This window comes from Leucopleurus acutus (genome assembly GCF_964270905.1).
Source record: "Leucopleurus acutus genome assembly, chromosome: 11".
Taxonomy (NCBI): domain Eukaryota; kingdom Metazoa; phylum Chordata; class Mammalia; order Artiodactyla; family Delphinidae; genus Leucopleurus; species Leucopleurus acutus.
This window is the reverse complement of record NC_139152.1, coordinates 15,265,243-15,281,795: the sequence shown is the minus strand read 5'-3', so window position 1 is coordinate 15,281,795 and position 16,553 is coordinate 15,265,243. Positions and strand designations below refer to the sequence as shown.

At 36.3% G+C, this 16,553-nt stretch overlaps 1 protein-coding gene across 6 annotated transcripts in view; it reads right to left on the bottom strand.

Annotated features, from left to right (window-relative positions):
* Positions 1–2,112: 2,112 nt before the first annotated feature.
* Positions 2,113–16,553, bottom strand: part of PIK3C2G (phosphatidylinositol-4-phosphate 3-kinase catalytic subunit type 2 gamma) — a 364,032-nt gene continuing 349,591 nt past the window's right edge. For all 6 annotated transcript variants that reach the window (XM_082849612.1, XM_082849613.1, XM_082849617.1 and 3 more), the window contains 2 exons: positions 10,906–11,031; positions 2,113–2,850 (listed from right to left, as the gene is read on the bottom strand). In XM_082849612.1, coding sequence (XP_082705738.1) covers positions 2,698–2,850; positions 10,906–11,031 — 279 coding nt within the window. In that variant the 3' untranslated portion in view covers positions 2,113–2,697. The remainder of the gene's footprint in view (positions 2,851–10,905; positions 11,032–16,553) is intronic.

Here is a 16,553-nt window from a genome sequence, read left to right as displayed (position 1 = left end):
GGCCTTCAAAGTCAGATGTTTTGGGGGACTCATCTTCCCAGTGCAGGGCCCCTGGTCTGGGGAGCTTGATGTGGGGCTCAGACTCTTTGATCTTTGGAGGGAATGTCTACAACTGTGATTATCCTCCCACTTGTGGGTCACCTACCCATGGGTGTGGGTGTTGACTATACTGTGTGTCCATTCCTCCTATTCATCTCATTGTGATTCCTTCTTTATATCTCTAGTTATAGATATTTTCTGCGAGTCTTCAGATTGTTCTCATTAATAGTTGCTCTGTATGTGGTTATAATTTTGGTGTGCCTGTGAGAGGAGTTAAGTTCAGAGTCTACCTACTCCACTATTTTGGCCACTCCTTGGGCTGAAGTTGTAAAACTGGGAAACTGGGAATACTCAGCATACAGATGATATTTAAAGCCATCAAAATAGATGAGGTCACTAAGGAGTGAAAGCTGATGGAGAAGAGGACCAAGGAGTAAGTCCTGGACACTCCAACACTGGAGACTGTGGAAAAGGGGATCCTCCTTCACAGAAGACTGAGAAGGAGGGACTGATGTTATATAGAAGGAAAGCACAAAAGGGTGTTGTGTTCTGGAAGCCAAATGAAGAGTGTTGAGAAAGAGATTTATTGTGTCAAATACTGCTGATAGGTAAGCCCAGATCAGGGCTGGAAATTGACCTTTGGATTTAGCTATGTGGAGGTCAGAAGGGACCTTGACAAAAGCAGTTTTGTTGAAGTGTTTGGGACAAACACCTGCTTGGAATGGTCTGAGAGAAAATGAGAGGAGAGAAACTGGAGGCAGAGATTAGAGACAACAATTTTGAAGAGTTTTGCTATAAAGAAGATCAGGCCAATTGGATGAGTATTTGGAAGGGAGATGGAGGTGCCAAGAAGTTTTTTATGATGGTTGTACCATCATGTAACCATGTAACATCATGGTTGTATGCCGAAGTGAATTATCCAGTAGAGAATAAAGAAATGATGCTTTTGAATAGAGGAGAGTTTCAGTAATGTTTGTGAGTAGGTGAGAGGGGCTGGGATCAAATGTACAAGTTGAGAGATTGGTTTTAGGTAGAAGCTTGGTCATTTTTCCACGATAATAAGTTGGAAGGAGGAACATGGAATCTGCTGGGCAGGTAGATGTGCTAGTGGAATATGTAGAGGTTTTCTTTTGACTGATTCCAGTTTCCAAGTGAAGTAGGAAACAAAGTAATCAGCTGAGAGTGAGGATTACAGTAGAGGGTGATGAGGTTTCAGCAGAAAGAAGGGTGTGGAATCACTATCTGTTAGAAAAGGGAGAGTGAGTGGACCTGAAACATAGAACCATTGCCCAGAGCACTATGGCTTACTTGACTCACATGATCATGTGTTTGAAATGAGACTACATCAACCCATACCAGGCACTCAAATATTTTCAATGAATAAGTGTACAGTCTTTTATATGTTTACATGGTTATGCAGATAACCATATAAAAAGAGCTTAAATTACTTTTTTATCGACACACAGGAAAACACTGAGTAAAGCAAGGGTTTTAGTAATTTAATTGGAAGAAATTTTTAAAAAACAATTTGATTCTCTTAAAGAATGTGGCATAGTGCCTTGAGTTATACCTACTTTGCAGGTGGAAATCTGCAGGATTGTTTACTCTGGTCATGATGAATATGAAAGTAGGTTCAGAAGTAAGAAAACTTTTTGTTGTGCAGAGAATAGGTTTTGATCAGAGGGGAGAGTTGCAGAGTTTGAGATCTTTGAATTAGCGGATAATGAAGTTTAAAATGTGATAATGCCTCTCTTTGGGTGAAATCCAGTGATGATGAATTGATTGGTGCTGAAGAGGGTGAAAAACTACAAAGTTTCTTCCAAAAATTGGATTTAAGAATTTCAGGCATTTATGTTTGTTTCTTCTGACAGAAATTAATACAGCATTCTTCTAGAGCTTACTAATCCCCTCAATAAATAAGATTATAAGCAGATATGTAGGTATATATATTTAATTCAAATTTTAAAAATTTGTTACAGATATACTTAGGTGTTGAAGTAATTGATAAGATTTATTTATTTGCTTGTCTTTTTTGGGAAAATACATTTAAAGTATTGCTTTTAACTGTAGGCACATAAAACGTGAACACGTTTGATTTAAAAGACCCATTAAATGTCCTTTTTTTATTTTATACATTGAATTTTACACAATCAATTGGAAAAAAGGTTCTAAGAAAACAATGAAACACAGGTAGAGAATAACTAACTATAAAAGACTGATTCTGATTTATTTTCTTTGTGTCCTTTGTACACCATCATGCTACCTTTTTTTTTTTTTTTAATTTATTTATTTTTGGCTGCGCTGGGTCTTTGTTGCTGCGAGAGGGCTTTCTCTAGTTGCTGCAAGCGGGGGGCTACTCTTCGTCGCGGTGTGTGGGTTTCTCATTGCGGTGGCTTCTCTTTGCGGAGCACAGGCTCCAGACGCGCGGGCTTCAGTAACTGTGGCGCATGGGTTTAGTTGCTCCGCGGCATGTGGGATCTTCCCGGACCACGGATCAAACCCGTGTCCCCTGCGTTGGCAGGTGGATTCTTAACCACTGCGCCGCCAGGGAAGTCCCCACCATGCTATCTTTGATAACAAAAATGTCCTGATCTTGTGCTAGAGAGGCCCCAAAGTGAAAGAACTACGAGTAATGAATGTGTATGTTCACAGCAATGCTTAAATTATACTGTTTCCTAGTGGATACCATTTTTCTTCCTTGAGTGGGACACTACAGAGTTGGATATTAATTGCTCCTACAAAGGTGGTTTTGCTCTTTACAATAAGCATTAAGACATGTCCTTGGAGCTCTGTGACTTCATCATATACTACCTAAAAAGGGAGAGAACAAAAATCAGATACGCTTAAATGCATCTTTTAAAAAATACTGCTTTTAACAAAAATATTTGCACACTGATATCTTGTACCTTGGAATGGATACGTTAATGTTAGAATCTCTTATTTCTAACTCTAATTCTGAAGAGCTAAAGGTTCTGCTAACGTAAAGGAGTTTAACGACAGAATATTTCTCTAAGAAGCTTAGAATTTACTCTGATTGCATTAAAAATTGTCTATCCCAAATTTAATAAGACTGTAAATCATTCTCTAGGAGTAAATTTAAATACCTGTCACCTTTCAACTGTCCTTGGATTTATTGTGCAACATGGGACCTTGAACACTGTCTTTCTTTGTTGAAGGCTAATGAGGAAAGCAGACCAATCTCCATGATTTCCGTGTGTTAATTTAATGTAGTACAGTATTTCCTTCTACATGTGAAGCAGTCGCTCTATGGTTACTTTATTTAAAATTGTTTAATTTTTAGTTATGAAAATATATGCTCATTAAATAAAATATGGGGATGAAACAAAAAAAGAATAAAAAAGAAAGGAAAAATTTCTATTTCTACCATTAGGAGACAATCATTTTGATGTGTTTTTTGTTTTCTATATATAATTACTTTTTAAGAATCTGAGCTGTAATTATGTTGTATGTATAGTTTTGTGTTCTTCTCTTTTTCACTTACTAGTCATGTAACTATTTTTAAAGAAGAGAGGTGTTCAACTGTGTTTTATAACATCCAAGAAATAAGTCACAGGCATTACCACTGGGTGCCTGCAGTGGTAAAGAAGCTTTAAAAGTGTAGTACTATCAAGAAATTAGTTATACATCAAAGGAGGGGAGAGCTGTATAGAGCCAACATGGTTGCCAAGGAAACTCCTTATAACACATTTGGAGGAGTTTCATATGATGATACAAACATGCTTGCTTTTTACAGCTAAACTACAAGATAGACAGAAGCGTTCTCTATATATGCAAAAAAGAATCAGAGGAAACAAACTGAGAGGAAAGGCCTTGGAATCCACTGCGAGGCCTGCTCAGTGTGTATGGATGCAATTTCCAGCCCATCGTACTGCATTTGCCTACCATTTATGAACCCATCAATTTATCAATGAAATTCCATTCAATATCAATCTATCTGTTAGCTGCTCAGAACACTGATTTACTTATCAAGTAAATAATAATTCAATCAAGGGAATGAGATACAATATAATATGCTAATCCAGTCTACCCTGCTTCGTGTGACATCTCCTGGCTACCGACTCTTCCAGAATGCTGCTCCCATTCCAGACAGGAGATTACCTTTTAAATTTCTAGGAAAGCTTCTTCAAATTATTCCATTTAATTTATTGAGTTCCTCTGGATAGTAAAGGATTTTAAGGGCTGCCTTAAAAATTTCAAAAGCCTACCAATGTAATTCATCTTTCATCGCAAAGGGATGCTCAGTGTGGACTCCGTGAACCACTCTTGTCTCCTGAACGCTTATCTTCCCAGGACTTCAGAGTAAGCTCCTTTCCTTTTCTCTACAGTGGTTATTTTGAACTGTCTAAATTATCCTCCATTTTCCTCCCCACAACACGTTCAGCAGATGAACTTATCTCCTATTTTACAGAGAAAGTAGACGAAAGGGCCCTCAAAGTGTTAGTGTGTGTGAAGAAAAATGGAATAATTCTAAGCATTAGGCCTTTGGAAAAGTCTGGTTTAAGAACTCTGTGAATCATATAAATTAGTGCTAAAGATGTAACTTTCTAAGAAACATATCAGTATCAGTGATTCATATTTATATAAATCTGTTGTCAACTCCAGTTCTTCCTCCATTTACAATGGGGTTACATCCTGATAAACCTATGGTAAATTGAAAATACTGTAGCCGAAAATGCATTTAATATACCTAACCCACCAAACATCATAGCTTAGCCTAACTACCTTAAACGTGCTCAGAATGTCTCATGTAATTTATTGAATACTGTACTGAAAGTGAAAAACAGAATGGTTGTCTGGGTACCAAACGGTTGTAAGCGTATTGGCTGTTTACTCTTGTGATTGTGTGGCTGAGTGGGAGCTGTGGCTCAGCATCAGGAAGGAGTATCCTACCTGGGAAAAGAGCAAAATTCAAAACTTGAAGTATGGTTTCTACTGAATGTATATCTCTTTTGCACCATCGTAAAGTAAAAAAAGTTTCAGGTTGAGCCATCCTAAGTTGGGGGCCATCTGAATGTGTTTTCTCATTCGAATATGGTGATAATATTTACCTTCTGGCATTGTGAGAAAGAATAAACGAGATAATGAATATAAGCCTTATTACAAAGCCTGATACACAGTAAACACTAATGAATTACAGCTGAAAAAGATCCCTCAAATACACAAAAAAAGAACAGCTGTTTCTTGGTATTTTGCCTTCCCTGACTGGAGATAACAGTTGTACACAATATTGAGTGTCCCAGGTATTTAACAAGCTGAAATTCTTTAATAAATGACAGGAATTAATTGCCTTCCTGGTTAAAATACAAACATTTGAACTCCTAAGTTTATATTGCTTTATGGATTTTTTTTCCCTGTGCTTCATTATGCAAAAGCTATTTTCCTGAAAGTGACTGAGGTTTTATAAACATGTAATCATTGTACATTATAGAAGATATATATATATCTGTTCTAATTGCTTTACTGCATCCATAATGTTGTTTAAAAAAAAAAGTGCTTTTTTCTTCCAATGCAATGAATAATTAGTGGGTAATGCTAGAGAAGTACACAGATGATTATATTCTTTGAGTCTTTTCACCAAATGATTTAATATGTATTCTGCCTTAACATAAACAGAACCAAAAATGCACAGCTCTTTTAATTTCACTGTATAATACTTTTTACCCATAGGCATGTGTCAAGTCTTCATTGCCTTCTGACAAACATTGAATTTGTAGGTCTGAAATTGTCACATCAAGTAGAAAACTGTTTAGGGTAATTTAATTAAGTAGGATAATATCTAAGAAAGGAATACAGTGTAAACTATTATATATAGAATGGATAAACAATAAGGTCCTACTGTATAGTACAGGGGACTATATTCAATATCATGTGATAAACCATAATGGAAAAGAATATAAAAAAAAGAATGTCTACATGTGTATAACTGAGTCACTGCTGTACAGCAGAGATTCGCAGAACATTGTAAACTGGCTATACTTCAATAGAAAAAAAGAAAGGAATACAATGTACAACATACATTGACTATAACAATATAATTCTGTTTTAAAATAGAATCTGTATTTCTAATGAATCATTAAAAAAATAATGGTTCGGGCTTCCCTGGTGGCGCGGCATGTGGGATCTTCCCAGACCGGGGCACGAACCTGTGTCCCCTGCAACGGCAGGTGGACTCTCAACCATTGCGCCACCAGGGAAGCCCTGAACTATTGTTTTCGAAACAATTTAAAATGTGTTCAGTGTATAAACACTGTGTGTCCAAGCTACAAGTATGTGCTGATGGAGAAAAGTATTGCATTGATTTCTAATCAATGGGCCATGAATGTGTGAGGACTCAATGATTGCAAGCCGTGAGACAATTTATGGACACAGCAAGCATCATAAAATAATCTCCACACATGTGCATTTACTACCGGTTTTTATAGTACATATAGCTTGAGATAAATAAAACACAAATTTATTTAAACTCCTGGATTGTTAGTGGCTTTTCATCATTATGTGTTTCCTTAGATACAAATGCTGAAGTACAGCATGCAGTCTGAGAAGTTTCTTGATATTGATGTAGGGGGGTCTTATGCCCAAAACGTATGGAAACTAGGGATATATAGTTGGGAGGTATATACCTCTAGCTGTTGACATCATGACAAATAATAAAATGTCAAAATATATTCCCTTACTAAAGTATCTATTATTTGAATATATATAAATGTTTGATAGTTTTACATTTTATACACGTACACATAAAGTGTCACATTTATAAAACTATCCCAAATATTTAATTCCACAAATCTTTTTAGAAGTAGCTAAGTTTCAAAGTTACTAAGACAGCTAAGACATTTTCCTTGTCCTCAAGAAGTTTTCAATGTACCAGAAGAAAAAAGTCTGTGTAGGAATAAATAAGAGATGGTAAATGTGGCGTAAGCAGGGAAGAGAGATTGGTTCACAGAGTCCATATTTGAGGTAAACCTCAAAGTTGGCAGAGAAGGGCAGGAGGGTGAACAGCTACATGAGCTCTATCACAGAGGTCATAGGGATTATTCAGGGAATGACAAGCTGTCTGATGTGACTTGAGAATATGACTAAGTATGGGGCAATGGAAGGGCATGAGCAAACAAACATTCCTTACCTATTTTTGTCAAAGGTGCAAAAGACATTTAACATAGGAAGAATTGCTTTTTCAATAAATGGTGCTGAAATAACTGGCATTCATAGGCAAAAAAAGTGAACCTAAACCTAAACCTCACACTTTCTTCAAAAATCAACTAAAAATGAATAATGGACTTAGATGTAAAATTATAAAACATTTAGAAAAAATATAGGAGAAAATCTTTAGAACTTAGTGCTAGGTGAAGAGTTCTTAGACTTGCCACCAAATATGCAGTCTACAAAAGAAAAAATATTGATAAACTGGGTTTCATCAAAATTGAAAATTTTTACTCTGTGAAAAACCGTGAGAAAAGGAGGAAAAGTCAGACTACAGACTGGAAGAAAATATTTGCAAACCACACATCTGACAAAGGACCGTTATCCATAGTATATAAAGAATCTCAAAAGTCAACAGTAAAAATGAGTAAAAATGCAAACTAATTAGAAAATGAACAAAGGCATGAAGAGACATTTCATGAAAGAGGGTATGCAGATGGTAAATAAGCACATGAAAACAATTCAGCATCATTAGCTACTAGATAAATGCAAATTAAAACCACAATGAGCTATCACTCTATACCTTTCAAAAGAACTAAAATTAAATATAGTGATAACACTAAATGCTGGCAAAGATGTAGAGAAATTGGCACAAACATTGCTGGTGGGAGTGTAAAATGGTATAGAAAAGGAGTTTGACAGTCTCTTGAAAAACTATGTACAGCATTACCATATACCCTAGTAATTACATCTTGAGCATTTGCTTAGAGAAATTACAACTTACGTTTACACAAAAACCTATATATCAATGTGCACAGCAGCTTTTTTTTTTTTTTGTGGTACGTGGGCCTCTCACTGCTGTGGCCTCTCCCGTCGCGGAGCACAGGCTCCGGACGCACAGGCTCAGTGGCCATGGCTCACGGGCCCAGTCGCTCCACGGCATGTGGGCTCTTCCCGGACCGGGGCACGAACCCGCGTCCCCTGCATCGGCAGGCTAGACTCTCAACCACTGCGCCACCAGGGAAGCCCGCACAGCTTTGTGTGCAATAGCCCCAAGCCAGAAATAACCCAGATGTCCTTTAATTGGTAAACCGTTAAAGAAACTGTCATACCTCCATGCCATGACTACTACTTAGCAGTGAAAATGAACAAACTATTGATACATGCAGCTACTTGGATGGATCTCTAGGGAACTATGGTAAGTGAAAATGTAACAAACTGTATGATTCCATTTACATAACATTTGAAATGACAAAGTTATAGAGATAGAGAATAGATTAATAGTTGCCAGGGTTTGGGGATGGGGCGTTAGAGGGAGAAGAGTGTCTGCAGCTATAATAGGGTAGCACCAGGAATCACCGTGATGTAATGTTCTGTACCTTGACTGTGGGGATGATCACACAAACCTACACATGTGATATAAATGCACAGAACTAAACATGCACACATATACATAAGAACACATGTAAAGCTGGAGAAATCGGAATACAGACAGTGGATCGTATCAATGTCAATTTCCTGGTAGTGATATTGTCAGTACTCAAAGTGTTACCATTGCAGGAAAGTGGTTGAAAGGTATTTGAATTCTCTCTATATTATTTCTTCCAACTGCTTGTGAATCTACAATTACCTCAAAACAAAAATTTTTTTGAAAAAGTATATAAGGATGATATTGCTCCAGAGACAGGTCAGGAGAATTACTGAGTCAAATTTGAAAGGCTGTGAATGCCACACTTGGGATTTTGGATATTATTCAGTAGGCAATAAGGAACATTTGAAAAAAGTTAGGAGAATAATATGAGTAGTTTTTGACACCTTAGATAGAAATTTGAATGATTTAATTGAAAAACACAAGATAGGAGGCTCTTATATTAGCCAAAGTTGCAAGGCCTTCAAAGAAGTAGCGATGGGACACAGAGGAGAAGACGGATTGAAGAGGCAGGTGGCTGCACAAGTAGAACTGACAAAACTTGGGGATTAACTGGACTTGGGAGTGAGGGAGAGGGTGATGTCATTAGAAAGTTTCTTCCGAAGACATGGCAAACAGAGGAGGAAAGCCTGATTTAAAAGTGCGTAGGAGGCATCCTAAAGGGGCTCTTAATAATCAGGTAGAAGTACAGGTTTAAAGCTTGGGAGAGAAGCCAGGGCTTGAGGAATAAATTCAGATGCAACCTACAAGTGATAAATGAAAATCTGTAGATACATAAGATACTTCTGAGTGTATATATCAAGAGATGAGGGTAGATCATGGAACTCCAGCAAATAAATATTTTCAGAGGAAGAATGGCAATGAAGGAAAATGAGAGAGTGGTTAGAGAAGATAGAAGGGAATTAAGAAAAGGTAGAACTCAATGAATAAGTCCGAAAGAGAAAAGCAAATACTGTATAATATTGCTTATATGTGGAATCTAGAAAAATGGTACAGATGAACTTATTTGCAACGCAGAAATAGAGACACTGATGTAGAGAACAAACATATGGACACCAAGGGGGGTAAGGACAGGTGGGTGAACTGGGAGGATGGGACTGACACGTATACACTACTATGTATAAAATAGATAACTAATGAGAACCTACTGTATAACACAGGGAACTCTACTCAGTGCTCTGTGGTGACCTAAATGGGAAGGAAATCCAAAAAATAGGGGATATATGTAATACCTATAGCTGATTCACTTTGCTGTACAGCAGAAACTAACACAACACTGTAAAGCAACTATACTCCAATAAAAATTATGTTGATTAAAAAAAGAGAAAAGGTAGAACTTAAGAAGCAAAACGGAGGTGTAAAGAAAGAGGAAGCAGTTAACAGTGCTGCCGTCTAACTGTTCTGGAGAGGAGAGCCTGATGGCTCATTGGATTGAGCAATTAGGAGTCTTGATGCCATTTGAATAAAACAGCATCAGTCAAGGTCAGACTCCACATTGCAAAGGATTAAAGGGTGAGAAGGAAGTGATGAACTGAGAGCAGGAAATGTGTTAATTTTGCAAAAGTTTGGAGGTGATAGAGAGGGAAAGAAAATTTGGATGCTTTAGAAAGGCTGACTTGAAGAGTTTGTTTTGTTTTTTTAAGATTTCTGAGTTGAGGATCCAGTGGATGAGACAGCCTTAAGAAAAGGTGAGCAAATAATTAAGTGAGCAAGGTACAGAGGAGATGGGAAAGGATGGAATCAAGAGAATAAATGTAGGGTTTGCCTTAGAAAGAATTAGGGGATCAGATGTTCAAATCATATACTACAAATGAATTAGAGAGCTATATATAATATAAATTACTTCAATATAATTTGTACTTCTTTATATTTTTCAGTTTTTCAAAAGAGATTTTATAAAGTTTATTGCTATACACAGGTTAGACTATGATAAAGTTATTAGGTAAGGAAAAGCAGGTAAAGAAAAACTTGTTAGAGAAAACAAGGTAGAGTCAGGGATAATGTTAGTAGGTGAAACAAATGCTGTAAAGTCTTGGGCTCTCGCTGGAGGCTAGCCACAATTTGAAACTTGGTTCATAAGCACTTTGAAAGCAGTATCTGTATTTTCCAGTTCCTATAGCATCAAGAACTGTGATCAGCAGACAGTGGCTATTTTGGGAAATGACTTCCCTTTATGGAATAATGCTGCCAATTACTGTAAATTTTCCATGTTTGGTTAAACTGAAAAATGGTAAGAAAAATAGAAAACGACTGGACAAGAGTTGACTCATACTTACAATTTCATTGTAAGTGGGGTCGGTACATTTTGGAACAGATTTTGTTTTCCTCCTCTGAACTGCACTGGGATATGATAAAAGATAAAATTCAACATGTGCACTGGGCGTGGAGCCATCTGGGAGATGCTGCAAAGGAAAACGGTTGTAAATATTAATGTGCATCACTATTATAGAAAACAAGTACACAGCTACTAAATATCTAGACCAAAGGCAGGATCAAGATTTATTACAGTCACTGTTTATCAGAAAATAAGAGAACAATCAAAAGAAATACATCATTGCTCAAAAATAATCCCAAAATACAGTTTAAAAGAGTAAAACTGTCCATCTTAAATTAAGTGTTGTGTCAGAAAACTACATTTAAAAGTCCATTAAATGTGATTGGCTCTAGCTTTTTATAGTAAAAACTAAATTTGCATTTTTTTATTGGAGTATAATTGCTTTACAATGTTGTGTTAGTTTCTGCTGTACAATGAAGTGAATCAGCTATATGTATATATATATCCCCTCTCTCTTGGACCTCCCTCCCACCCATCTAGGTCATCACATAGCACCGAGCTAAGCTTCCTGTGCTTTATAGCATGTTCCCACTAGCTAAATTTGCATTTTTCACAGAAATGGTCAAGAGATGAATATAACCCACAGGCAGAGACAGAAACTGAGTGCCTCAGGAGACTGTACACCACTTGAAAATAAATAATTCAAGTTTAGCACATGAGATGTAGCATTTAATGACATGTAAATGCATATTATATCACATTTTCAAACAGAAAAATATCAATGAGACCTACAAGTTTAATATACTTATAAGACTTTAGAGTTATAATAATTTTATTATCTAAATTATCCTAAAATATATTGGATAATCCTTTTACAGTTGTGTTCTGTGGGGCTCCCAAAGTTGCCTAAGTTGCTGCCTGATGGGTAGATCAATGATGCCAAATGAGTAGATCTCTGGACCCCCTCTCTCTAGTTTATCCTAACACCCCTGCTCCCCTATCATGGTTTCAGAATGTCTCTCTTCAACTTTTTTCTTATGGATATTTTTATTTCTTAATAAATTTGAAGAATGAGTACACTGTTTTAAAAATTTGGAAACCACTGTACTTCAGAGAAATGGGTTCTAGCTTTGTGACCAAATGGAGAACAAATTGTACTAAAAAACTATGCATATCTAGTTTGATAAAATGAGAAATGCTTGTGTAATTTATATTTAAGTGGATGATTTGAAAGTCACAATTGAGGAATTAAATGGTTCTCTTGGTGAATACATTCTAACTATTAAATCAGTAATTTCCAACAAATATTTTTATATTCTGAATCACAGCGCCATTCACATGTAAACATCCAGTGACACCCCCAATGTCGTTAGCTTTAATTTTATATCTTTCTTTGGCATTCAGAAAAGCATACTGGAAAGTAAGAAAACGTGACATATATTATTAGAGGACTTTTATTCCGTTCTAATTTACATGGTAAAAATTATGTCATTAGGAAAGTCTGGCTCTTTTTTATTATTCGCAAATTAGATAAAATACATCTGGACACACCCACATGTCAAAACGCTAAGATTGTCAAACCTGCTGCTTTAGATGGTGCTCAAGGTACCCTGTCCCACATGAAACCCTCCCCCAGGAGGAGCTCTGAAATGTATCAATGGCACAATGGAATTTTCTGTGATACAGAAAAAAAACATTGCTATTAATATTTGAGAGTTGATTTGTGTGTGTGTGTGTGTGTGTGTGTGAGAAAAATGAAGGGAGAAAAGTGTTTTTGCTCTGTGTAATTCTCTCTCTTTTCTACCATTGGGCACTGGGCTTGAGGATACCATACCTATAATCATTGTATGTTTCATCTTAGTGGTTAGAATCATGGTTCTGGAAAAGGACTTTTTGGTTGCAGTCTGGGCCTCCAAATTTCCCAACTATGTGGCTTTTGGTAGATAACTTTTCTGTGGATCAGTTTCCTAACCTGTTAAATGAGGATAAAGGTGATATCTGTCTCAAAGCATTCAAAAAATTAAATAAACCATGTAATGTGAGTATAGTGCCTGAAATAGAGTAAGATTCAATAAATGCTTGTTACTATTTTTATTTTCTATAAATTGAACAAGAATACACTACATGCATTGATTGGACAAGATATGCCTAACGTACTATGACATTTATGAGCAGGGATTCTCAGTCTTGGCACTAGTGGCATTTGGGGCCAAATGATTCTTTGTTGTAGGGGCTGTTCTGTGCATTGAGGATGTTTAACAGCATTACTGACCTCCACCTACCAGACTGCAATAGCACCATCCTCCCAGCTGTGACACCAGAAATGTCCCCAGCCATTGCTAAATGTCCCCTGGGGAGCAAAACTGACCCCAGTTGAGAACCACTGATGACTCCCAAATAAGAATCTGTAATTCATCCTTAGGATCTCAGCCTAGTGACCTGTAGAGTGTTACAAGTACCTTATACTCTAACCAAAATCTATCTTCTATCTTTCCTCACCACTCCAAAACAGATTTTTTCAACTTGTTAAAATTGCATTAAATGATACAATTTCATTTCTCCAGTGTCTCCCTTGTCATTGATTTTCAAATCCAAGTATGTACCAAGATCAATATCCTCCCTTTTTGCCCTAGTTCATCTGTCACCACAGATCTTTATTTCCTAACTTATAATTGGATTTTAATTACTTTTTTATGCTCCGGTCTTCCCACTTCATTCCTTCATTCATCCTGTATATCACTGTTGCATTTAACCTTCCTGTAAAGCTGCTTTGATCCTGTCACTTTCCTTCTCAAAACACTCAAGCAGTCTACTGAGGAATAAACTCCCAATCACAGAAGGGAAAAAGTATTTTGTATACCAGCCTTCACCAAGCATTTAGCAATTAAAGGTTTGGGCTTCTGTTTCCAATTAGTGTCCGACAAGATCCTTGAATATCCTGTTGTTTTCAGAATAATAGAACAATTTAAGTCAGGGATGCATTCGATCTGAGCAGCACACTTAGTCTGTCCTCCGCGGCTGTTTAAGTGCAGACATGGATTTCTTTTTAAGAGAATCCTTTCTCCCCCTATAGCAGCTGTCTTATCAACACTTTTTCTTTTTCCTCTTCTTACTGGCACTGTATCCTGCTCCTTAAAGATCTCATCTAATTTATTAAGGAGATCACTAGGTGTCTTTTCATCAACACTTCTCATTTTACTGTTTGCCCTTATGTTTATGTGAATTAAATTTTATTTTAAAATGATTAAATAGCTCCTACTTGTCCATCTTACCCCAGAAATTTTACTCTGGTTGTGTTTTAGACCTTCACAAGGATTTAACACTTTGACTTGAAGAGTCATAAGGCTTGGGGTTACAGAGTTCTTAGTCTGAGGCTCCATCTTGAGTCTGAGGCTCAAACAATGAGAAGTTTCCTAGTGTCACCCAGAGGATGTTTTTATTCACGGTGGATTGAAGTCAGGCAGCACTACCACTTTTTTTAGAATTCTGGCTAATATTTTTACTGTGCTCAGATGATGTGAAGTCATCCAAATTTGACTTTTTTTTCCTCAGACTAACTCAGAATTTTATATATTCTAGATTTCCTGTTAAAATGCTTATCATTTTCTATGTTTAAAAATGGTTTTATATATTTGTCAGCTTCCTTATGAGATAAGAAATTATTTAAAAGGAAAATCCTTGTCTTGTTCCATACTTCCCCTCCCCCCATGTCTGCTTTGGGTTTTGCTCCATTGGTTATTGTACCTACTACCTTAACCCCACCCTCATTCCTTTCTTCCTAAGCTTTCAGTATGTTTCTGAATCTCCAATTAAAATTTTTAAATCCTCACTTGAGATTGGGCTTTCCTTTACCTTATTCGTTTCTTTCTTTTCATAGCTATGTCTTCCTTACAGCATTCTTTTCTTTTATAGGAGTCCTGTCCCTAACACAGTACTTGGCATATAGTGAATACTCAATAAACAGTTATCAAATGACTAATTAAATGAGCTATATATTCATAGTGCCTAGTTCTTTGAAAGTACTTCATAAGTATTTGCTGAATCATTATTTATAATGCAATATAAAAACCAGAAGTCTTCCTAACTTCCTAAGATTTAAGTAATTTCTCTTACCTATTGCAATGTTTCTTATTGTAACCAAACAATAAAAAGCCCACTGCAGGATAAAAAAGATGTATCTTGGGGTCTGTTTCCAAGGTCTGTCCTAGGTGTTTACCCTGAACTCTTAAGCTGTTCGAAGGCATTTTTCTGCTAGAGCTGATCTTCTCAAGCACATCACTGCATCAGGAATATATGTGTTAAGTTCTGTTTGTTACATCCAATATCTTAATGCTCCACTTCGAAAACTTTGACTTTATCTCACCTCTCAGATCATGTTACACAACTAGATGCTTACTACATTTTCTTACTCCTTTTTCCTCCAACTGGAGCTAGACTGAATTTGTAACATAATTACTTGTACTCCTTCTCGGAATGAATCCTTGGCCACCATTTCTTCCACCTGGAGACTTGATCTGTAATTGCTGTCCTCTTCCTGAGACCATGTTTACTCTTCTATGATAGTCCTCTCCACCTCTCCAGACTTCTCCCACTAACTCATTAAAAATCTCCTTAACAATAAGCACAGTGGGTTATTTAAATCTCCTTCTAGGAGCTAATGATGACCTGACAATTTCTTGGGGGCTTAATATATGGTGAAGTGTGAACTAAAGTCATATTTTTGTGCTACATTCCTATGCCCTCTCTCAACCTCCTGTAAGTTTTCCCCTCCATGTCCTGCTTTGTGGAGTACATGGAAGAAACAGAAAGAGGTACATTCAATTTAACTGGATGAGTGCCTTATGGGGACCTTTGTGTGGAGGCAGGGAGCTGGACCCACATTAGCACCAAGCACTCCCTGCAGAGGAAATAAATATGTCTCATACACGTTTACTACTATACTATTTTTTTTCACACATCAGTAGGTGCTTTTGTTAATACAATTTTATAATTTAAAAACACTACTGCATTTATAGTTTTAAAAATTATTTTGTATTTCTTAAATTTATCAGATAGCAAAATGACTTTAATGACATGTGAGAAATCAATTTTTTTTTCGTTTGTTTGTTTAAAGAGGTCCCTCTAGTTGAAAAGCCTTAGGATATTCTTAGCATTCACTGGTGGAAGAGACTTCTTTCTTAACTGAAGAATGAAATATAGGGGATTCTTAGCTAGGTTATTATTTTAGGTTACAAACATTATGTATATTAGTAAATCTTTATTCACAATGTTGACTTCTAAATAATATTGTTAATAATTAAATATACCAGTTTTCTGCCTTCATTTCTTGCCTCACATTGCACACAGCATTTCAAATGGTTTTCAATGTTACTTTTTTTTTATATCAATGAATGAAAGTATCTTGAAAATATGGTTAATTTATCAAAATTGAGGAAAAAAAAGTAAGCAGTTGTTTGTAAAGTAAATAAAACCATCTCACATTGTAGGCTATGCCAGCAACTCTTTGGTATTTTCATATGAGTATATGAGAAATATATTTATTTTTCATACATACATAGTAATAATAGCTACCACCTACTGAATATTTAACTTATTTAAAGCACTCTCTTAAAATAATCCTTGAGCCAGTATTGTCTTTATTTTATTTAA